The sequence below is a fragment of the Urocitellus parryii genome, chromosome 12 (assembly GCF_045843805.1).
Source record: "Urocitellus parryii isolate mUroPar1 chromosome 12, mUroPar1.hap1, whole genome shotgun sequence".
In the NCBI taxonomy this organism is placed as follows: Eukaryota; Metazoa; Chordata; class Mammalia; order Rodentia; family Sciuridae; genus Urocitellus; species Urocitellus parryii.
Window position 1 is genome coordinate 4017086 of NC_135542.1, and position 24488 is coordinate 4041573.

Genomic DNA, 24488 nt, shown 5'->3' on the forward strand with positions numbered 1-24488 from the left:
CCTGCTTAAAAGCTCTGATATGGCATACAAAGTTTTCCATCACTGGAACCTTGTCTAAGAGTTTTGAAAAATTATTACTTTCAATCCCTCAAAACGCCTGCCTAGCATATGATAGCAAACCAAAAAAACTCCTTGTTTAATGAATGCCATTCTTCTAATCATTATATCCACTGACTGTTTACACATTTAGGGAAAATATCTACCTGTAAGGATAGTAACAATAAGTTCTAAAAATTGGGTTTAAAATAATTAAACCATACTCCAAACTACTAAGATTAGCAAAACCAGCGTGCTTTTTAAAACAATAAAATATTTACCATCCTCCTCTTCTTCACTAACATAATCTGGTTTATTCTTATAGCAGAAGAAAGTTGGAGGAAGTTTAAGTTTGGTTGCAAGTGCTTTTTGCTCAGGAGTAGGGGTTAGTTCATAAACAATGAGAACATCATCATCTGAGGGAGGATCTTCCAGTTTTTTCTTCTCTTCTGCTGTAACACAAGTAAAAAAAACTGATAAAGACAAAAGTGCTGAATAACTATTATCATCAATATTCTAACTAAAAATAAAGTATCACATAATTTACCTATAGGTTAAAATGCACACAGATAAAAACATGAATACTCTGGTGCAGACCAAGCTTTATGATAATCATAAACTAGAATTAGCAGCCTAATTTAGTGTTCTCCTAAAACCTTTACAAAATCTACGTTAAAAATATTCTTTTACTTTTTAGCAATTGAAAAGAATAACCACTCATTTCCATAATTTAAAAAAGTCCTCCCCCCATGACTACATTTGGCATACTACAGAACAGCAAATTATCCATGCATTTGTATCAAATAAAAAAAAAAACACTTATATAAACCTTAAATAATATGAATATGAAACTAATCCAGAGCCAACCTTCATTAGTTCCTACAAGGAAAGTTAAAAATTGTTAAGGATGGCAGGTGACCGAGTTACATATGGTTTTGCATCCAGTTTCCAGTGTGAAACTAGACAAAATTCAATAAAAACTATCATCCTATGGGTAAGTAATACTCTAAGAACCCAAGATAATTTCTATGGCTGAAAATATACCCCACCCGGCCCCTCCTTCCCACTACCCTCCAATGTATAGGGCAAAAAAGGAGGGGGGAAAAGGGAATTTTATGTGTAATCTGTTCTGGTCTATGAAAAAAAATTCTGACTAAAGAAAAAGATAACTTAAGCCAATGAAGAAGCATGCCATGTACACAATGGTAATAGGGAAATATTCTCTAGAGCCATGCTGTCCCACTATGACAGCCAAGCCACATGTGGCTATTTAATACTTTTGAGAGGAAGATAGTTCAAACTGAGATGTGCTGTCAGTGTAAACATTCATATTGGATTCTAAAGACCTGGAATAAAAAAAGAATATGAAATATCTTACTAATTTTTTATGCTAATTAGAAGTTGATATTTTGTGGATTAAATCAAGTACATTATTAAATTGATTTAATATGTTTCTTAAAAACCACCTTTTTTTTTTTAACGTAGCTACTAGAAAATCGTAAATTATATACATAGATATGTTTTATTTCAATTGGATGACACTTCAGAGCCCCTCCTTTTACAATGTTAAACTTGCCCCACTCCTCCATGACAAACAAAAACTTAGTATCAATTTCCTAGCCAGGGACAGTAAAGGAACCCTATACTTTATTAAATACAGATTCTTATTTCAGTTCTGATATTAGTTGAAAGAGGACTCAGTAAATCAGAGAGCTTCTCTTGACCTCAGGTGCCTCATGTCTAAAGTCACATTTCTAAGGTCTTTTGGAACTATGTCCTCAGATTCCAAACAGAATAAGGTTTTCTGGGTCCTACAGTAGCATACTGATAAGGATCCCTGGCGTAAGAGGAAACCTAACATAGAGTTCCCAGAGACTATCCACTTTTCTATGACATCCAACACACTTTTCACGTAATTTCTCAAAGATTGTATTTTCTAAGAGCTGCCTTAGCTAGTAATAATTGGTCATTTTAAACATGAAGGCTCCAGTACCAAGGACTTTCACTCTATCACTATAGTTTTAGGTGCTCAAGATGTGTTACTAACTAGACAGTAATAGTGAGTACTCATTTATCTGATTTTGCTCCTAACGATTCTTCCTTCCTATTCCACTCTAGTTACAATACTTACTTCTGCAAATGATCTGTGCTACATATACAACACACAGGCTATAGAATGGTGGCTATGAAAAATAATTAAATACACTATTTTCCTAAATGACATACAAAAAGAAATCCTTAAAGGACTGAATACATGCTGCTGCCATCACATTTGAATACTGGCAGACATTAGTGGCTGAAGATAAGGGTTAGATAAAAACATAGGTCCTCATTAAGCAGAGCTGAAAACAGAGCAATAAAGTAGAAAGCAGCAAAACAAAACAAAACCAGTGTGCAATAATGAGAAAACACATAGCATCCAGGTACATTTTTAAAAAATACTATTAAAAGGTGTTATATCACCAGTCAAAAGATATTTTGCTTAAAATGGCATTCTAAAACATGCACATTGTAGCGTTAAGTACTTAATTTCATACAGCCACGGTTACTTTGCTAAGGATTACCAGCAGATAGCCACCTCATACTGAGATTACTAGCTCTATACCTTTGCTCTCAGTCTGTGAGGAAGGGGTGCTGGTCCAAAAGGCCATTGGATTAGATTTAAATAAGCTAAAATTAAATCCTAGAAAATAAAATGTTTTTTTAATTTCAACATTTTGGAATATAAAATGAATATTATTTAAAATATGAAAAGCCAGAGTTCTTCAATTTATCCCAATCTGGTTATGTTACATATTTATTTATTCCAGTGCTTTCATACTTTGCTCACTTAATAAATGGTGGCAAGACTAACTAACTTAATGTGTGAACATCTCAATACCATGAGCTCTGAGTAGTGACAAAATAATATAATTGAGAATGAACACTTTAAAAAAAGACAAGTTAATGCTCATGATTTAAATTTTTGAGTCTTTATACTGTATTGGGGTTTTTCTGCTCTGCCCTCGCATAATACATTTATCTTCCAGTTATCAAAATCTCTTAAATAACCAACAATCTCTGTTACTGTTTGAATACTCACGAGTGAATTCATTTAGGGAGAAAAAGGTCTGCTCAAGAATCCTTTGGGTGTTCTCAAAGCAATACTTAAGACCCAATTTTACTAAAACATCAGTGTCATATGCAGAATTTGCATTATGTGAATATGAAAACCAAACAAAAACAAGTTGTGTTTAACTCTACAAAGTACTTACCCTTTTCTGGTGTTTTAAATGTGTAATTAGTTGAAGATTCTTCCTTTGGAAAGGAAGCAAACAGACTTTTGACTTTGCCATTTGAAGATTGTTTGATAGAGTTCTCTGACAGTTCACATTTGTTAGGTTCCACTTTTCTTTCAGATCCACTCTGGACTACTGTACTGGTTTCACTATTGTGGTTTTTCAAAGGTGCATTAAAACTAAATCCAAACAAAGACCCAGTGGCTGAACTATTGCCAAATGCAAATGGTTTTGATTTTTCACTACTGAAAATGCTTTTCACAGACTCTGAACCAAATACAAACTTTGGAGGAGAAACCACTGCTTTTGTTGTTGTTTCAGATGTGCTAGACACTTCTCCAACTTCTGAATTTGCATCTGGTACATCATCACCCTGTATTAAATCTGTCCTTTCTCTTGTGGTTTCTTCCAATACTGCTACAGCAATTTTGCCACATGGTGACTCTCTAGGAGTGCCTGAACGAGAAACATAAGGTGTTATCAAAGAATCTTTTTCTTGGGCTGTTTTTGCTTCATCGAAAATTTTCTTAAAGGAGTCTGCAACATCCTGTAGTTTAAAACGGACGGCTAAATGTTCTACTTTTCTTTCTCCATCTGCAAAATCACAGGCAGTCCACACCCATACTCTTTCTGTCCCTTTCATACTTTGTAAAGTCATGTCTGGAGTTATTCTGTGATTGGCACAAAGCTTTAATACCTGGTCTCTTCTCATCACTATGCGAACTTGCTTATTATCATAATTCTGTAAGATCTTTATATCACCAATGCCCCTTTCTTTCCACTGACTAACATCTTTATCATATCTATAGAGTTTTGCTCTGTGACTAAAAACAACTTGCTCATTTTCCTCACCACTGGACACTTGAACTAGATCAGGTAAAGGTACAACAGGTTCAAAGTATTGTCCATCTCTCTCTTCTTCTTGAGTAACATCAGATTCTTCATCAGTGCCAACAGAGGTCCCACTCTGATTCAACTTGGCAGGAGACTTAGATGGGCTCAAAGCAGATTTAAAACTAAAGTTAAATCCTGTTGTTGATTCACCAAAGCGGAAGAGGTTTTTTCTCACGGGGCTGCTTGCCAATGGAGAAGCATGTACTGAGCTATTGCTTACACTATCATCCAAAGCATCTTCCCTTAAGTCATAGTTATCCCACTCTAAAGTGGGCCCAGTGTTTTCAGAATCTGGCTTGACTGTTGTGTCTGAGGCACTGGCAGCATCTGTACCTGAACTCTTATTCCCTTCATCAGTGACTTTTGTTTGATCATTTGTCAAAACTGTTTTGAAATCTTTCAGTCCACTCTTCATTTCCTCAGCTCTCTGTATTAATTTGGCAGCTCTGCCAGTATCAACTAGTTTATGGGGAGTTTGAAGTGGAATATCTAACAGAAGTCGCTGGCACTCTTCAAATTTCTGCTTGAATTCTTCAGCTAACTCTGGTGTTTTAAATTTTGCTGCCAGCTGTTCCAGTTTGGCATCGCCATCAGAGAAATCACTAGCTAACCACATCCATGCTCGATCTGATCCAGAGAGAGGCTTGAGGTTCATCGTAGTCGTTATCCAGTGATTGGCACATACTTTTAATACTTGTTCCCTTCGCATCAGCATTCTTAGTTTACCATTGACTTCATTTTTGAGAATTTTTAAGTTCCCCAAACCCCTTTCTTTCCACTGACTTATCTCAGCATCAAACCTAAATAATTTCACTCGCTGTGAATACAGAACTTTTTCATCTTCTTCTCCTGTTACAAGTTCCACTTTTTCAGGCATTTGTACTACTGGTTCAAAATGGATGTCATCACTGTCCTCAGTTTTATAGGCATCATCATCTTTCTCAAGATCAGCAGAAGTGCTGGCTTTTTCAGTCATTTTACCACTTTGTGATGAGAATAATTTTTCTCCAGCACCTGAAAATCCCTTAAAATTAGGGTCTTTCTTGCCAAATTGAAATCCTTCTCCTGAAGTTGACTTTGCAAGATCTGCAAAGGTAAAAGTGCTGCTTGTCTGACCAAAAATTACACCACTGCTACTCTTCTGACTATGAGCATCCTGAGCCTGGGAACTGGTGTCATTTTCAAGGTGCTTTCCACTTTTCTTCTCTTGATTTCCCTGTTCTTGAATGCCAAATTTAAACCCATCAGCAGACACAGGGATGGAAAAACTAAATCCGTCTTTTATTGACTTAAATTCTGTATTAGAAGAACCCTGAAATGTAAATGAAGGTGTGTTTTCTTGATCCGCATGCCCAAATTTAAATCCTTGCTCTGTAATGCCAAATTTAGAAGTTTTTTCTGGAAAGTTACCTTTAAATCCTGTCCCCACACGACTTTCAGAAGAGTCATTTATCTTCGTTTTTGAGCCCACTGTGAAAGCTGAAGGAGCTTCTGCAATAGGTTTGTGAGCTGGTTTAGCAGCATCACAAGCAACACATTTTAAAGAAGTACTCTCATTTTGTACAAAACAAACACTACAATCCCACTGTCCTTCCTTTTTGGCAAACATTCCTTCAAATCCATTCTTTGGAGCCTTGCTTACCTCTGAAGAGGCAGGCGCCGTAACAGTTGTAGGCTGATTCTGTTTATTTGGATTCTGACAAGCAATACATTGGGTAGCACTTGCTTCATTTCGTACTAAGCATAAACTACAATCCCACTGTCCATCCTTCTTGGTGAACATTCCCTCAAATCCACTCTTTGGAACCTTGCTTATCTCTGAAGTACCAAACTTGAAAGAAGCAGAAGCTGGAACAGCAGAAGTGGATGTACTTGGCTTAGCAGGATTCTGACAAGCAATACATCTTGTAGCATTTGCTTCATTTCGCACTGAGCATGAACTGCAATCCCACTGTCCTTCCTTCTTAACAATCATGTCCTCAAATCCACTCTTTGGAGTTACACTGATTTCTGAAGTATCAAACTTAAAAGAGGCAGGTTCTGAAACAGAAGTAGTAGGTAGACTCTGTTTTCTTGGATTCTGACAAGCAACACATTTTGCAGAGCTTGCTTCATTTCTTACCAAACACACACTGCAATCCCATTGTCCTTCCTTCTTAGCAAACATGTCCTCAAATCCACTCTTTGGAGTTACACTGATATCTGAAGTACCAAACTTAAAAGAGGCAGGTTCTGAAACAGTAGTAGTAGGCAGACTCTGTTTTCTTGGATTCTGACAAGCAACACATTTTGCAGAGCTTGCTTCATTTCTTACCAAACACACACTGCAATCCCATTGTCCTTCCTTCTTAGCAAACATGTCCTCAAATCCACTCTTTGGAGTTACACTGATCTCTGAAGTACCAAACTTAAAAGAGGCAGGTTCTGAAACAGAAGTAGTAGGCAGACTCTGTTTTCTTGGATTCTGACAAGCAACACATTTTGTAGAGCTTGCTTCATTTCTTACCAAACAAACAATGCAATCCCAGTGTCCTTCCTTTGCAGAAAATACAGATCTGAAATCACTGTTAACAGACTTAGGAAGATCTCCCTGGCTGAATTTAAAAGAACTTTGATGAACAAAGGAAGATCCAGTTTTGTTAGGAGACTTTGTATTCTGACATGCAATGCACCTAGATACAGTAGGTTCATTTCTTACTAAACAAATACTACAGTCCCAGTGGCCTTCTTTCTTTGGAGTCATTGATGCAAATCTATCTTGAGCATTTTCTGGGCCAGTTTTAGGAGTAGAACCAGTTTCTACTAACGATGAACCTATGAGTTCATTATTACTTGGGTTTAGATTTTGGCATGATACACATTTCTTAGCAGTTGCAACATTCTTTAACGAGCAGCTGTTACAATGCCACCAAGAGCCTTCTTTCTTTGCAACTTGAAATTCAAAATTCAGGTTTCCATCATCAGATTTGCAAATATCTTTGTTCTCATGACTTGCAGGTTCTTTTACAATTCTGATGGTCTGATTTGGTGTTTTGGCTACATTTGTTCCTGAGGCTTTTAAAAGGTTTTGGGCTTCTTCAAACTTACACTTAAAAAGTGTTGCTTCCTCAGGAGTTTTGAATCTAATAGCAAGCTGTTCTGGTTTTGGCAATTCATCTGCATAATCAAGGGCATGCCATACAAAAGATCTATCTGATCCAGCATTTGGTGTTAGTTTCATATCTGGACTGATGTAATGATTTGCACAGATTTTTAATACTTGTTCTCGTCTCATTAGAAGTCGAATTTTACCAGATGTCTTATGCCTTAGTATTTTTACATTGCCTATCCCACGTTCCTTCCATTCTTTGGATTCTCCATCAAAACGGAACAATTTTGCACGGTTGCAGAAGAATTCTTCTTCATCTTCCTCGCCTGTTTTTACTTCAATTTTATCAGGAAGTGGTACCACAGGCTCAAAGTGAGGACCATCATCATCATCATCCCCATGGGCACTTCCTCCATCTGTTTCATGATTCTTATTTGTCGGTTCTGGAGCAGGTGCTCCAAATATAGATTTCCCTGGACCATGGAAAGTAAACATATCATCACTTCGACGAAAACCAGAACTCTTTTGCTGATTTGGTCCCATGTTTTCTGTAAATGAGATTCCAGGAACATTTTTACTTCCAAAACTGAATGTATTTCGAGGCCCAACAGTTTGACCAGGAACTGGTTTTGGTCCACTATAGCTGTCTCCTTGCAAAGGTTTATCTGAAGTCAGGAGACCTAAAAGGCTTTCACTGTTACTATAAGGTGTAGAAGTGGGTTGCGTCACAACCTGTGGTGAAGAAAATGTGAAGTCACCATCATTTGACTTGAAATTTGAGTTAAATTTAAAAGGAGTTGGCTGTGTCGTATGTGCCGGTGTTGTCAATGATGGCCGTATTGCTTCACCCGGCATGGGCTGAACAAAATTAGTTTTTCCAAATTCTATGACTTTAGAATCTGCAGATCTTGACGCATGAGCTGCAACTGGAGGCTTTGTGAAGTACCCTGGTTCTGGTAAAGGGGGATTTGTGCTTGTCTGCTGAACATTGTAATTAAAGTAATCATCACCCCTGGGTGACAGAATTCCTGTTGCAGGAGATTCAAAACGCAACGGAGGACCGTACATTTCCTGAGAGAACATACAAGCAGATGAGCTTTGCACTGGTGGTGTGTGCATCTGTTGTGAATAGGCATAAATATGCTGTTGTGGTGGAAGCCTATTCATGCCATAAACCGGACCCTAAAAGAAAAAAATTAAAAACATTTTGTAGATTGTCTAAAAAAAAAAAAAAAAAAAACAAAGAACTAGATACAAATCACTTCTCATAAACTTCAAACTTGAGTATTAAGTGAAGAAGATATTAGCATAAACAGAACTTCATTAAGAAAATTACTATAAAGATAAGTGCATGTATACTTGACATATAATGAAAATTAACAAAAAATCTTAAAGATCTACATCTACAATAGAAAATTTTCTTCATTAAACAATTTCTCAAATGATATTAACAATAAATAGTATTGATAATGAAGACTAGTATTTAATGAGCATTTATTAACGTGCTAACTGAGTACTGTTCTGAACACTTTAATTATCTCATTTAAAAATCTTCAAAAACCCTATGAACTAAAGTATTATTTTATCCTCATTTTACATATGAGGCATATGATATAGAGAGGTTAAGAAACTTGCCCAAGGTCACAATAAGCAGAAGAGCAAGGGTCTAACTGCATATCTTAACCCACTATCCTCAAAGCCCTCACATTCAACTACTGCTGTAATATTGGGTCTTAACCAAGAGTTATATAACCACATCAAGTATAGAACTACTTACCACACAGTGGTAGAGTAAGGACATTTCTAGTCCTATTTCTGTCAAAACAGATAAAGGACCCAACAACATCACCACTCCCATTTTAAAAATATCCAAAATATTCACACTTATTGTTATGTCACAAAAATAACGTGACAAAAAGCATAACTTCTGTATCTAGAAAGAAATGTAAAATGTCCATATCCTGAGGGATACTGTAAGCTTTAATACTAAACTAGTCCCTTGAATTTCTTGAAAAAAACACCTAAACAATTAAAAAAACAAATAGTTACAAATATATAAATTATTCCTTTGTTACCTTTGTGGGAGTAACATTAGCTGCTGGTCTGAGAAGATACTGGGAATTATATGCTGGTGACTGACTATAATATACTGAAGGGCCAGTAGTTGCAACTAAAAAAAAAAAAAAAGGAAAAAAAAAAAAAGAAAACACTGTTAAAGTCTATACTACAGTTTAGACTACCTAAATAAGAACTACAAATATAAAAGTAATAGAAACCAAAGAAAGAATTAGCTAGATAGATTTTTTTTAATTTCTATATATCAAAATACACCATAAAGATTATCAAACTAGATTATCAAACTAGGAAAAAAACTGCTAGAACAGGGTGAGGTATATACTGTGCCAGTAATCCCAGCAACTCGGAAGACTGAAGCAAGAGTGAGGTCCTTTCTCAAAAACCAAACAAGCAAGCAAATTTAAGAAGGACTTGGGATATAGTCCAGTGGTAAAGTACTCCTGAGTTCAATCCTAGTACCACAAAAAGGGGGGGAGGGAGGGTCCAAGAAGTGACACAAAGAATAAGCAGCGGAATATAGCACGAATTTGATCAACAAGAACAAGTGCTTAAGGGCTGGGGATATAGCTCAGTTGGTAGAGTGCTTACGTACAAGTCCCTGGGTTCAATCCTCAGTACCACAAATAGGTATCCAAAAAGGAATAGCAGGATCAACATAGAAATACTGCAAATACAACAGCTGAAAGGAGTTAGAAACCAAATTGCATCTGATGGCTTCAAAGGCTATAATACTGAAGGAAGCCTCAAAAATCTGCAGAATGACAAGGCTGCATTTTGTAAAGTCAAGCTATTACCAACTAAAATAACCTAACAAATTCATGAAAGGGATCTCAAAAGTAATATAAAATGTTCCTTTGCTTAAAATACTAATAAGCACATTAAAAACACTCATGTTCATATGCAAACTATTTGCTCCATCTATTTTGTGAGTTTTACAGGAAACCAAACTAAAAGGCACTCATATTATACACAACGACATTCCTGTGTTTGATCTGTTTTAACAGTTTTACCAGAAAATCAAACAAGCAAAACACCTTTATGGCTATTTGTGAATGAAGAAAGAGAAATTGTGACTCTAGAGGTGCCAAGCAATTGATTCAGAAAGGACTGAAAAAGACCTACAAAGGGCTATTCAGAAGCCCACGTTTGAATCTGTAAACCTAATGGAACTACCTGGTAAAGGCAGTTATTTTGGACCTATTTTGAGGAGGAGGAAACAGGAATACAACAAGGTAATAAATATATGCCAAGAATCCTAAAAGTCTGCAGTTTAACTACAGAGACTTTATCAATGACCACTACACCTCAGTGGGAAAAACAGAGTTCTTATAATCTACTAAAAATTATCTACTACAAAAAAAAAAAAAAAATCACTACATGAACAGGTAACTCAGGAAAGAAATGAGATTATGTTGAGAATGACATTTTTAAAAAACTTTAAAAATGATGTCATTTTTGCTTTTACAAACTAACAAAAAGTTTCTGTAAATTGTTAACAGAGTGCATAAATGGACACTATGAGATAGTTCTTTTTTTAATATTTATTTTTTAGTTGTAGTTGGACACAACACCTTTATTTGTTTATTTATTTTTATGTGGTGCTGAGGATCGAACCCAGGTCTCGCACGGGCTAGAAAAGCGCTCTACCACTGAGCCACAACCCCAGCCCATCTGAGATACTTCTAATAAGAGCAAAAACTGAATTTTTAAAACAGCCAACAATTCTAGAATGTGTCCACAGCATTATTTGTGATAGCACAAACTAGAAACACAAATAAAGAAACAGAATTTGCAATACTTCTACATGAGGAGATACCACATACTCATTAGTAGTATTTTCAAGTAATACTTTTTAAAAATGCTTGAAACTTAAAGTAACATTTAAAAAGCTGGCAAACTCATCTATACATGACATAACAACAGTCATAAAACATACTTTATGTAAACAAAGAAACAGAAATTCTCCAAAATAATAATAGGATTCTGATAGGAAGGTAGTTTTTAGTTTACACTGTTCAGTACTTCTTAATATTTCCTAATAAGCTTATTCATCTTTTTTTTATCATCTTACTTTTGAAAGACAAGAACCATCTTGGTATATTTTTACTTTTGTTGAGGAAAAAATGTCTATGAACACAGGAATAGAAATTAGAAGACCTGGGCTCTCTCCCTTTCCATGCCACAAAGTTACTTTGTGAACCTGTCAATAAGCCACTTGAGTCTTTATCTTCCTCAGCTGTAAAATGAGGATGTATTACTTCACACTTCATAGGGTCATTATAAGAATAAAACAGCGTGAATGTTGTGTTTATATACTTATAAAACCAAAAGACCTTTTAAAGCTACACATGAAAGAAATAGTTGTGACCCACAAGGTACCAAGTGACACTGCCCATAACACTTTTAAAAACAAAAGGTTAACCAGTCTTTTTATTCTCACTGTACAAGGCTCTAGACAATGCACAAGGATTTTAAGTGAGCAAAGTCTGAGGTCTAAACATCTCATATACTTATCTTTCACTACGACATTTGGTAAGTTTGCCTTCACAGGATTTTCTATTATTTGCTTGCCTTTAGAAGACACTGTCCTAAGAGGATACAATGGGGTTGCCGTACTATGGGCCATCACACAAATGTACTAATAATCTAAACTAAATCTGCTTATTCTAAATCATTCCTGGGTTAAAAGCAAGTAGGAAAAAAAAAAATACATGCATTACTATCGGTTGAGTATCCCTTATCCAAAATGTTTGGGCTTAGAAAGAAGTGTTTTCAGATTTTAGAATATTTGCATACACATAATGGGATGTCTTGGGAATGGAGCCCAAGTCTAAACATGAAATTCACTCATGTTTCATATATACCTTACATACATACACTGTAAATTATTTTATATAATATTTTTAATGCAACTATATTCTGACTGCAACCTGCACATTAGGTCAGATGTAGGATTTTCATTTATAAACTGGCATGCAAAAAAAAGTTTCAGATTTTGGGGTTTTTAAGATTCAGATATTTGGAATGGTGTGCTCAATCTACAGCATTTGGGAAATTTGTCTCAAGTAAAAGAAATCTATTTTTATTCACATTTCTGGCTGCCTGGAGCCAATGTATCATATTGGCAAGTCGCTTTGAGTCAGATAACTTATAGTTTGGATTACAGCTCCATCAGTAACTGATAAATAAGTTACCTATCTTTCTACACTCACTTCTTCATCTATTAAGTTGGGATTAATAATGGTACCTACCACTGAGTTACTGTAAATAAATAAAATTTTTAAAAAAGCACTTTTGCACATAGCCAAATCACAGTTAAGTACAATTAGTAATCTTGATTCATTTGGTATTTGCTATATATTGTATAAATGCCAAAGAAATTCCCATACCTACCTGCACATATACAAATGCTCATAGTAATTATAGAGGCAAGTATTATCTCCAGGTTTACTTACACAGCTAATAAGTGACAAAGAACAACTAAAAAACCAAACATGGTTTAGCTCCAAACTCCTTTTTTTTCTGTGCATGGTATTTCAAATTAAATTCTGTATTAATGTTCTGCCTCTCTTTAGATTATCAAAATACTCCCAAGAGGTTTAAGTTCTTAATTAGATACCTCTTGGTGCATAATTATATCTGTTAACAATTCTCAATTTAAGGAATAATTCCACCTAAGATTCAGCTCATCTAAGATATACATTAAAGGGTTCTTTAAGCCTTGACAGACATGGAATCAGATAAAGCTTGATTTTTTGCTTCGAGTTATAAATTCTCAGTAATATCAAATATAGATTTTTAAGTAATTATAAGTAATCATATAACTGACATGTATATCAAACTACAGATAAGCTGATTTCATAATTTATCTATTTAAATGAAAAAGAGCCTAGGAATACAGCTCAGAGACAGAGTATACATGCAAGAGGCCCTCACTTTAATTCCCAGCACTGCACAAAAAAAGGGGGTGGGGGTGAGTGGGTAACCTTACTAAAATCTGGAGATTATTCAGTTGCCAGTTCACCTGTTAATGGAGCCCCATGAAAAGTCTGTGATCCTTGATACCCATCAGGCACTGGATCTGGTCCATAATTCTCTGCGGGCCACCGATGAGGGGATGCTGAGTTACTGCTATTTAGTTTCAACTCCTGCATTTCTTTCTATTGGAAGGAAAAAAAGGAAGTAATTTTAAACATTTAACAATATAATACAAGACACAATGCCAGGACAAACACAATACTTATATCTAAAAACTGATGATACCAGGGCTGGGTTGTGGCTCACAGGTAGAGTGCTCACCTACCATGCATGAGGCACCGGGTTCGATTCTCAACACCACATAAAAATAAAATAAAGATATCGTGTCCACCTATAGCTAAAAAAATAAATATTTTAAAAAACACTGATATCTTTTAAGAGATACTAATGAAATCTGGATAACAAGAACATGATTCTTAATTTGTTAAAATTTATCCATTCCCATTCTTTCACTCCTTAATTCCACCTACCTAATTCATTCACTCTAACCTAAAAAACTAAATAACTACCTAAATTATCTCATATCCACTTTCCTTCCACACTTGCCTACATTAATCTTTGTAAAGTTGAGCCCCAGCCAAGACACTTCCTGACTCAAAATAAACAAAATAAACTTCTTTCTCTGACATTCATGGTCCTCAAGTAGTTTCAACCTAAGCATCCTGGCCACAGTCTCCTTTCCATGCTGCTGTATTCTTTGATCTATATGGACTACTCAACACCAAAAAAAACCTCAATTCTTGATACATACTGTCATATGATATAACAAACTAACAGTAATTTTCAAGGTGAAGCTCAAATGCTCCATCAGCAAAAAAGAACTGTACTTGTCCAGAACTTAGTTATATACGTTCCAGGATCTGTACTTCTGAATTAATGCTAACACACTTTTAGATGGACAGTATAACTCATACCTTAAAGTGAGAAACAGATGCAAGAAATGACACAGCTAGAGTTTGATCCACATCTAAATCCAAAAAATGTTTTTTAATACCACTCTACTGCCTAGACAAGATAGCAGTTATATTGTTTTCTAATATAGCTATGTGGCAAACTATCCAATTTGTTACTTTATAAACAACTAAATGATGACAACTTACCTAACCCCAGAATCCACAAAATGTCCCTTTATAAAATTGGCATTTATCAAGAAATTGTTTCTTTAAAAAAAAAAAAAACTATATTGGGGTATTCAAACAGGTTGAATTTTTAAGTTTCAAACTTCTCTTAGCCCAGGAATCAGATCAGTTACAATAAGCAAGGTAAGAAACAAATCTAGCACGTCTGTCTAGATTTCTTTGTCTAGATTTATAGTATGGTCTTCTAAAAGAAGCGTCAGAAACAAAAATTTCTCAGAAAGCCATATTTAGTTTCAACTCTATTTAAACTGCTATTTAGTTTCAACTCCTGCATTTCTTTCTATTGGAAGGAAAAAAAACAAGTAATTTTTAACATTTAACAATATCATGCAGGAACCAATGCCAGGACAAACATACTTAAATCTAAATACTTCAAGCTAAATAACAGTTTCCTCATTTATTCATCTATGTACCTATTTGAGATATTGCACATTCAAGAGTAAGAAACTGGGCTGGGGTTATGGCTCAGTGACAGAGCGCTTGCCTAGCATGTGTAAGGTACTGGGTTCTTAGCACCATAAATAAATAAATGAATAAAATAAAGTCCTATCAACAAATAAGAGATAGATAGATAGATATGTTTTTTTTAAAAGAGTCAGAAACTGGTAGAATTGACTGGAAAACTTAGTCACTAATGGTCTCTGGTCCATAGTTTTGAATTTGCAATCCAAGCTATAATCATAGTTCTAAAAATTCAATGAAATGGAAAACGTGATTGGACCTGATTTCACTTTTCAAATGAGAAGCCGAACAGACTAAAATAAGGGACTGGCCCAAGATCTTTTTTTTTTTTTTTTTTTTAGTTGTTGATGGACTTTATTGTCTTTATTTTTATGTGGTGCTGAGGATCAAACCCAGTGCCTCATGCATGCTAGGCGAGCATGCTACCACTGAGCCACAAACTCAGGCCCCCCCAAGATCATTATTAAGTAGTGGCAGAGTCTACTAGCTTCTTGTCCAATGAGAGTGTAAAAAAAATTTACTAGTAACGGCAATTCCAAAGAACTAAAGCCTCTTTGAGTGCTATGATATAAAACTGAATTCCTTACATAATAAAGCCAAATTCATATGAAAGTACTTAAAAAGATAAAAACTTGTGACTCAGTGGCAGAGCGCTTGCCTAACATGTGTGAGGCACTGGGTTTGATCTTAGCATCACATACAAAAATAAATAAAGGTATGCTGTCCATCTTCAAGTACAAAAAAAGTTTTTTTTTAAAGATAAAAACTTTCAAAAGCAGGGCTGGGGTTGCGGCTCAGTGACAGAGCACTTGCCCCATACATGTGAGGCTATGGGTTAGATTCTCAGCACCACATAAAAATAAACAAACAAAATAAAGACATTGTGTCCAGGTATAAGTAAAAAATATTTAAAAATAAATAAATAAATAAAACTTTCAGAAGCTTAAAGACCACTTTTCAATTCCTAACTATAAATTTGACCCAAACCTCATTCACGGCCAATTTGAGAAATTAATTCATAGAACAAAGTATAATTAGTATATTTCAGTAGTTTGATTTGATCATTTAGGAACCTTCATGCCAGGAATCATGGTATGTTTTGAATAAAACAGTCTCTGCTTATGGCAGTATTGGGGATAGCTATATCCCAGAGTCCTTTTTATTTTGAGATAGGTTCTCACAAAGTTCTCCAGGCCTGCTTTGAACTTCTAGTTTTACTAACTTAATTTCCTGGGTAGCACAGGTATGCATCACCATATCCAACAACAGTCTCTATTTTTTTCCTTCCGTATTTTTTATTTGTACATTAGAGTTGGACATATTAATGGGATTTGTTTTATATTCATACACGCACACAATATAACAATATAATATATCGCTCCTCAGCATTCCCCCACCTTCCAGCCCTTGGGTCTCTTTCCTCTACTAATCTCCCTTTGATTTTTAGGAGATCCATCCTCAACTTTGTTTTCCGTTTTCCCTCTTTAGCTTCCACATATGAGAGAACCTATGACCCTCGACCTTCTGAATTTTACTTATTAAGCATAACATGATGGCCTCTAGTTCCATCCATTTTCCTGCAAATGGCAGTTTCATTTTTGTTATGTCTGAATAAAACTCCAGTGTGTGAGTGTGTGTGTGTGTGTGTGTGTGTGTGTATGTATCACATTTTCTTTATTCATTCATCTATTGATGGACACCTCATCTGGTCTGGTTCCATAGTTTGAATTGTGATGCTATAAACATGGGTATGCATGTATTATTGCAGTAAAATGCCTTTAATTTCTTCAGGGTAAATAATGAGAAGTGGTGTATCTCAGGCATATGGTGGTTCCATGCCTCCACACTGATTTCCACAGTAGTAGTATTAATTTACAGTCCCACCAAAAGTGTAAAGTATTCCTTTTTCTCTACATTCTCTCTTAATGCCAGTCATTCTGACTGGCATGAGATAAAAATCAAGTTTTTTTTTTTTTTTAACATTTTTTTTCTGTAGATAGACACATGTGGTGCCAAGGATTAAACCCAGTGCCTCACACAAGTTAGGCAAGCGCTCTACCACCAAGCCACAACCCTGGCCCTACAGTGTAGTTTTGATTCAAACTTCCCTAATCGCTAATGATACTGAACATTTTTTCATGTATTTGTTGGCCATCTGTATTTCTTTTTGTTTAATTCATTTACTCATTTATTAATAGGATTTGTGTGTGTGTGTGTGTATGTGTAAAGTTTCGTGAGACCTTTATATATTATAGATATTAATCCTCTGACAGAAGAGTAACTAGCAAAGATTTTCACACATTCTATAGATTCTCTTTTCGTATTCCTAATTGTTCCCTTTGCTGTGCAGAAGCTTTTTGATATGTCCCATTTATTAATTCTAGGCATTATTTCCTAAGATTTAGGGATCCTACTGAGAAAGTCACTGCCTGTGCCTAAAAGCTAAAGTGCTGACCCTATGTTTTCTTCCAGGAGTTGTATACTTTCTGATATAATTCTGAGGTTTTTGATCCATTTTGAGTTGATTTTTCTGCAGAGTGAGAGATAAGGGTCTTGCTTCATTCTTCTACATATGGAAAACCAGTTTTCCCAGCACCATTTATTAAAAAGGCTATCTTTTCTCCAATGTAGGTTTTTGGAACCTCTGTCAAGGATCAGAGGATAGACTATTTTTTAAGAACGTCGGTTTCATGGAAGGGTCAGAGACAAAAGTAATTTCAAAAACTATGGTAAGGGTCAAGACAAAGGTGTGTAAAACAGTATGATTTCATAGTAGTATGGTAAGGGGAACATTCTGAGCAACCTTAGAAAGTGAGGAAGTAGTCAGGGAAGAAATATAGGAATAAGTAGTTAAAGAAATTAAGTGATTTACCTTAATGGCCTCTACTTGTTGGCAGATCATTTTCAATAGAGAGTTTTGATCTTCTGCCCATCGAGGAGGTGTTTTGGGAGAATACTAAAAAACAAACAACATAACAGTATTTGCAATATTTAGAAAAGAAGCAGCATATTCCCCACTAGAGTGACTCATTTCCTTCCTACTTACCTTGTAACTTTTACTTGGTGATAGAGAATATTTTGTGGGAGATGGTGTAGAATGTTTTATTTCTGAATCTGCATTTCGCAAACAACCATTTTTATAAAGAGGACCTCCATCACTATAATCTTCAAGTTCCTGCATTACTGAGTTAAGCATCTCTTTTACAGACTCCAGTGGCACAGGCAACTAAAAACAAAAGGCATTATTAGTCAAGGGTTTAGTTAGCAAAACTACCAAATTAATATCTCTAAAACAAATATAAAGACTCTACCTTAATAATGTTTAAATTTTCATCAATTTTTAACAAGCACTTTATACTTTAAATAATGATAAATGTGAAAGTGTCATATTATCTTAAATCTTCTGATTTTCAAGTCCATACTTTTTCTATTACTTCCGTAAGTCATAATAACAGTAGAGAACTATAAACCTCAAGATTTTCCACATGAACAAAGTAAATAAGTTCCTGATTTTCCTTAAATGATTAGAACAGAAAGAGAAATACGTATGCTGGAACGCACCAGATAACATAAGCACTAATCTAAACAGCAACACCAAGTATGTAACAAAATACTTAGAAGAAAATCTGAACATAACTGAATTCTATCACCACAGTCTCCACTGCTGACAGCGAGAAAACAAGAATAGTTCATAGCAGATGACAAAGAAAAAAATAAATATTCTAAAATTTCTCATTTAAGCAAAATTTATTAGGAACTAGTCCTGAGGTTACAATATTTGTTTTGATTATACTGCTAAAAAAAACCAAAATTAATAAATGTCTACCTTAAAATTTTTTTCAAGGGGCTGGGGTTGTGGCTCAGTGGTAGAGCACTTGCCCAGCACATGTGAGGCGCCAGGTTCAATCTCAGCACCACATTAAAAAATAAGTAAAATAAAGATATTGTGTCCAACTACAACAACTAAATAAATAAATAAATAAAGTTTAAAAAAATTTTTTCAACTTTCCCAACTACTTTCCTATGAGTATATATATATACACATTACCAAGTTAAAAAAAAAAAAATACCCAACCTAAGAAAAAGACAAGTGAATTAAGCATCTATACTCACACACTACCTCTGTACACCAATGACAAGATGATTTGGGAATTACCAAAATATAAAACTAAGGCAAAAAATCCATTATCCACTTATCAATATTATTAAATTACAGATAACAAGCACCAACTTACTTTCTGGACCACTGAAAGATTTGAATCACTGTCATCTAAAATCTTTATTAGGTAGTCCCTGGTCTTTCGCAGATAATTTTTGCATTCTTCTTGTTCTTCAGGAGAAAGGGAATCATTTTCAATGTCTTCTGCTTTCCTGTGAAAAATCTATATAAACAGTGGTTTTATGAAACAATCAGACTTTTTAAACAAACAAACAAAAAAACCCCTCTTAATTCAAGTACATTTACTTACCAGTGCAAGATTCCAGTAAGAAACAACACTTTTTATAGATTCAAAGGCAGTCAGAGCATCTTCTATATTTCCATTAACCACATCCAATATAGCAAAAGTTATATGTGCATCTTCTTCATATTCACCAACTTCAGATGCCTAAATCATTTAGTAGTTTTTAGTCAAACTGCTTCTATTCAGCATATCAAACCTAAATGATCTCATTAATCTTTCATGTGATATTTATGTCAGCTAGTGGATTATGAAAACAAACATATCATTTAACAGCAAGGCAATGTATTTAAGCAGTTAAAATCTCTTATTTCTTTATCAACTGCAAACAGTTAATTTGCCAGGAGATTCTCAGTTACCTGAATGTCTGCACTATGAAAATGTTTAAACAAAGGATCAGTAGGTTCAGGAATACTGCTTTTCTTTTTGATTGTCTTCAACAATGGTATAACTTTCTTCCAATAATGAACACTTCTGCTTATGTATTCCCGTTGATCATAAAAAGAATTAAGACTGCTGCCCTAAAACAGGAACACAGAAGCATACAACCTTAACAAATACATATGACCAAATCTAAATATTCATTTACAAATCCTAAGAACTAGTGAAAATTTTTATGTAAAAATTTTTAGTCATTCATTTGAGTAACTTCCCAAATAAGAAAATAATTCATCATCACTGTAATACCAGAGAATAGTCCAATATTAAGATTAAGCCTTTTTCTTTCTTTTGGTACTAACTGAACCTGGGGACACTTAATCAAATCACTGAGTCACATCCCCAGCCATTTTAGTTTTTTATTTTGGGACAGGATCTCACTGAGTTGCTTATTAGGACCTCGATAAACTGCTGGTGCTGGTTTTGTATTTGTAATCCTCCTGCCTCAGCCTTCAAACCCCTGCTGGGATTACAGGCAAGTGTCACCATACCCTATAGACTTTTAAACACTTTTTAGTGATACTACCAAATGAGACAGCCTACTCTATTTTTAAGAATTATCATTTTTAGGTAGCCAAAATCAAACTAAAAGTGTCCAGAGTTTGGTCAAAGAACTAGCATCTATATCCACTCTTGACAGAGAAAAGACCTCAAATAATTAAAAAGATCTATAATGCCTTACCTACAAAGACTTAAGCTACCCAATTTACAAGCTGGATAATTTACAAGCTATGGATTTACAAGCTGGATAATAACTATCATAACTTGCCAAGCATGGCACACACCTGTAATCCCAGCAGCTCTGGAGGCAGAGGCAGGAGGATTTTGAGTTTAAACAGCCTTATCAATTTAAAGAGGTCGTAAGCAACTCAGCAAGACCCTATCTCTAAATAAAATATAAAAAATGGCGAGGGATGTGGCTCAGTGGTAAACCATCTCTGGATACAAGCCCTGGTACAAAAAATACATATGGGCTAAGGATATAGCTCAATTGGTATAGTGCTTGCTTCACATGCAAAAGGCCCTGGGTTCAATTCCCAGCACTGCCAACCATCACCACCCCCCCACACACACAAAAATCATGACTTAATTTTTAAGTAATAACAATACTATGGGTATACTAAGTGCTTATGTTTATTTAATTACATTAACTCATTTATAGCAAAATTTAAAAACACTTGAACCGGCACTAATATTAACAAGCTAGTATTCTTGGTTTTTCAAAACTAAGACAATTTTTTTTTTTTTAAATCTTGGGAGACTTTTTAAACTTTATTTTATTAATTTATTTATTTTTATGTGGTACTGAAGATCAAACCCAGGGCCTTGCACATACGAGGCGAGCACACTACTGCTGAGGCATGACTCCAGCACCAAGACAATGTTCTTTAAAAAAAAAAAAAAAAAGTTTACACTTTAATGTAACTCACTGTTTTCTGAAGGCATTTTGCCCAGTACACAAGCAGAGCAGGTTGAAGGCCATGTTTTTCCTGGGCTCTTAAAGTGTTAATTTCATGCTGAACCAGAAGTCGTAATTTTGCTGAAGTTCCAGGTCTAAAACAAAACTTTTATTTAATAAAATTGCTTTAAAACACATAGCTGAAAACTTAAATGTAAGTTAACTGTCATATTACAAGTTAAATATAAATGAAATAAAAGAAGTTAAAAAAAAAATAACTTTGTTTTATTACTTACATTGCCTTTCTGTGAATTAGGTTACAGACTGCATCCCACCAAGATTTTTGTCTTTCTGTACAAAGTTGTTTACACACAGGAAGTGGCAAGCACAATGGCTGATAGGAGCTGCAGTGAGAATTATACTTCTCCTTTAATTGTAAGTGGCTGGTATATATTACTCCAAGTAAAAATACCTGTTTTTAAAAAAAAAAATTAATTTCCATTAGGAAAAAATTAAACAAAACTTAAAATATTTAATTTGTTAAATTCTTTGCTTACTTCAAGATCTAAAAGACATATTGATTCAGGTGCATTTGTTTCAAGTCGTGAGGTTTCTTGAGGCAAATGATGAAAAAGCTGTTTCAGCCATTTTCGAATTGCAGGTAAAGCAGGCAGTGAATTCCATTGCAAGCCAAGCCAAGTAAGGTGCTGAAGACTACCATTGTGTGCTCGAATAGCACCTGAAAAAAAAGGAAAAAACAAATGGCTTGAGTTTTGGAAATTCTATTTAGGCCATTAGTTTTACAGCTAATTTAACAACTCATGTAAAATGTATCTTAAATACAAACTGCTTTTCTGTATCAGAGATGGTGGGGAAATTGGTCCTCAGCAAAATCTCATGATCTTCATCAAATGCATTCATACTCTATAACTAAAAATTTTAATAAACCAGTTGTGAATGAGGAAGTTCCCAGGCTAAGAAAATCAGACCTGCCATAAAACAATAAAGCAAAGTCTACTGACAGAGGCCAAAGAATGCCAATTTAATCAATAATCTTAAAACAACATATTCCCCCGCCAATAAAGAATTATTACAGGGCTGGGGATGTGGCTCAAGCGGTAGCACACTCGCCTGGCATGTGTGCGGCCCGGGTTCAATCCTCAGCACCACATACAAACAACGATGTTATGTCCGCCAAAAACTAGATAAATAAATAAATAAATAAATAAATAAATAAATTCTCTCTCTCTCTCTCTCTCAAAAAAAAAAAAAAAGAATTATTACAATGAGTACTACTATATTCATCCAGTAGTGTAGTAAAGAGCTCTTTTCTTCTACAAGAAATTCACTACTGGGGCTGGGTTTTGGCTCAGGGGCAAAACGCTCGCCTAGCACCTGTGAGGTGCTGGGTTTGATCCTCAGCACCACATAGAATAAATACATAAAAGTATTGTGTCCAACTACAACTAAAAAAATATTTTTAAAAAAAGAAATTCAATACTGAAAAGTTGATGGGCTTCTAAAAGAACGAAGATATAGCGTTTTGGCAATTTATGAGACGTAAAGATGGTCATCTTTTTGTCTCAGGAATTTTGTTTTTAGAAATTTCTATGGAAATAATTTAAAATGCAGACACTTTAAAGTAATCATAACAGCATTATTTTTTTTTAATATTTATTTTTTAGTTCTCGGCAGACACAACATCTTTGTTGGTATGTGGTGCTGAGGATCGAACCCGGGCCGCAGGCTGCCAGGCGAGCGTGCTACCGCTTGAGCCACATCCCCAGCCCAACAGCATTATTTTCAAAAGTAAAAATAAACTGGAGGTAACTCAGATGCCCAACAATACAAAGTATTAAGCAAAATAAAACTCATAAAAGATTATGCTGCCATTAAAAATATTAAAGTTTTAATATTAGATACTATGGGAAAAAATTCATGAAATAAGCAACACAAGTAGCATATGTAAACTATTTACCCATGCCACCCATATCCATACCCTCCAACCCCTAACAACAACAACAACAAAAAACTAAAGTCATTATTTCTGGGTAAGGATATTATGGGTAATTTACTTTCCTCCTAATATATAAAGAATAAGATGCAGAAGATTGTCTATGAAAGATAAAACTCACCAACATCATATCTAGCCAAATCAGCAGGCTCTGGAGTTTGTACATCAATGTTTCCAATATCATCATTACCAAGGAAAGATCTCTCCTTAGGTGATTGACTAGAAAACAGAGCATCATACAGGGCAGACTGTCCACTTTTATTGGCAAAAGACTCCACAACCTCCTTTAAAAAATCTTGCTTGCCACGACTTAAATTCAGCAACATGTGCCCTGAAAAACAAATTAAGTTATTTTCACCATTTTATGATGAATAGCATGCTATATTTACTCAAAGATCTCAATGTTTCATTCATATACCCAAGGAGGAAATAAAACAGTTATCTCAGATCTCACCTTCCAACCCAAAACAATAGCAGGACAATAAAAAGGGTGCTTATGTAGAAAATGAACAGTTAAAGTTTAATAAATAGTGTCTACATAAAGAATAAAAGGAAAGGGAAAAAAAATTTTAAAATGTGTGCAGAAAATACCCAAAGTATTTGCACTTTAGATAAAAAGTACAGGAATTAAGTGGCCACAGGACAAGAAGTAGGGCCAAGCTCTAATCCTGATTTGATATGCTGATTTCTATACCTGCTAACCAGAATCCTCCTCTTAAAATATTTCTTTTCAGGACCCAGTACCAGAAATGTTCTCATTTCAAAAGTTCTGAGTAGAGAATCTATTTAAAAACACTCCTTGGATACATGCTGCAACATGGATTAACTGCGAAAATATGCATAGCCAAATAAGCCAGTCACCCCCCAAAAAAAAAACACAACACACAATTCCATGTATATGAAATAATCAGAATGGGCAAATGGAAAGAGACAGAAACAGATTAATGATTGTTTATGGCTCTGAGGGTTGGGGTAAATGAGGGCAACTTCCAACAGGTATGGGGTTTCTGTATGGGGTGATGAAAATGTTCTAAAATTAACTATGATGAAAGTTGCATATCTCTTAGACCATACTTAAAAGCACTGAAATTATACTTTGAACAGGTGAATTGTACAGTATATGAATTATATCTCAATTAAGTTGTCCAAAACCAAACCAAAGCAAA

General features: G+C 34.9%; 1 protein-coding gene across 7 annotated transcripts in view; it reads right to left on the reverse strand.

The window, feature by feature from the left end:
* LOC113175883 (E3 SUMO-protein ligase RanBP2) overlaps positions 1-24488 on the reverse strand; it is a 66652-nt gene that overhangs the window by 15390 nt on the left and 26774 nt on the right. For 2 of the 7 annotated variants that reach the window (XM_026380244.2, XM_026380243.2), the window contains exons 9-22: positions 23444-23653; positions 21866-22047; positions 21605-21780; positions 21340-21463; positions 19831-19992; positions 19481-19618; positions 19247-19393; positions 18058-18237; positions 17884-17967; positions 13397-13532; positions 9372-9466; positions 3291-8478; positions 2642-2719; positions 318-488 (exon numbers count right to left, since the gene is read on the reverse strand). In XM_026380244.2, coding sequence (XP_026236029.2) covers positions 318-488; positions 2642-2719; positions 3291-8478; positions 9372-9466; positions 13397-13532; positions 17884-17967; positions 18058-18237; positions 19247-19393; positions 19481-19618; positions 19831-19992; positions 21340-21463; positions 21605-21780; positions 21866-22047; positions 23444-23653 — 7071 coding nt within the window. Of the gene's footprint in view, positions 1-317; positions 489-2641; positions 2720-3290; positions 8479-9371; positions 9467-13396; positions 13533-17883; positions 17968-18057; positions 18238-19246; positions 19394-19480; positions 19619-19830; positions 19993-21339; positions 21464-21604; positions 21781-21865; positions 22048-23443; positions 23654-24488 lie in introns of those variants that run through there. The other 5 variants (XM_077791922.1, XM_026380246.2, XM_026380245.2 and 2 more) reach the window with 4 other exon arrangements.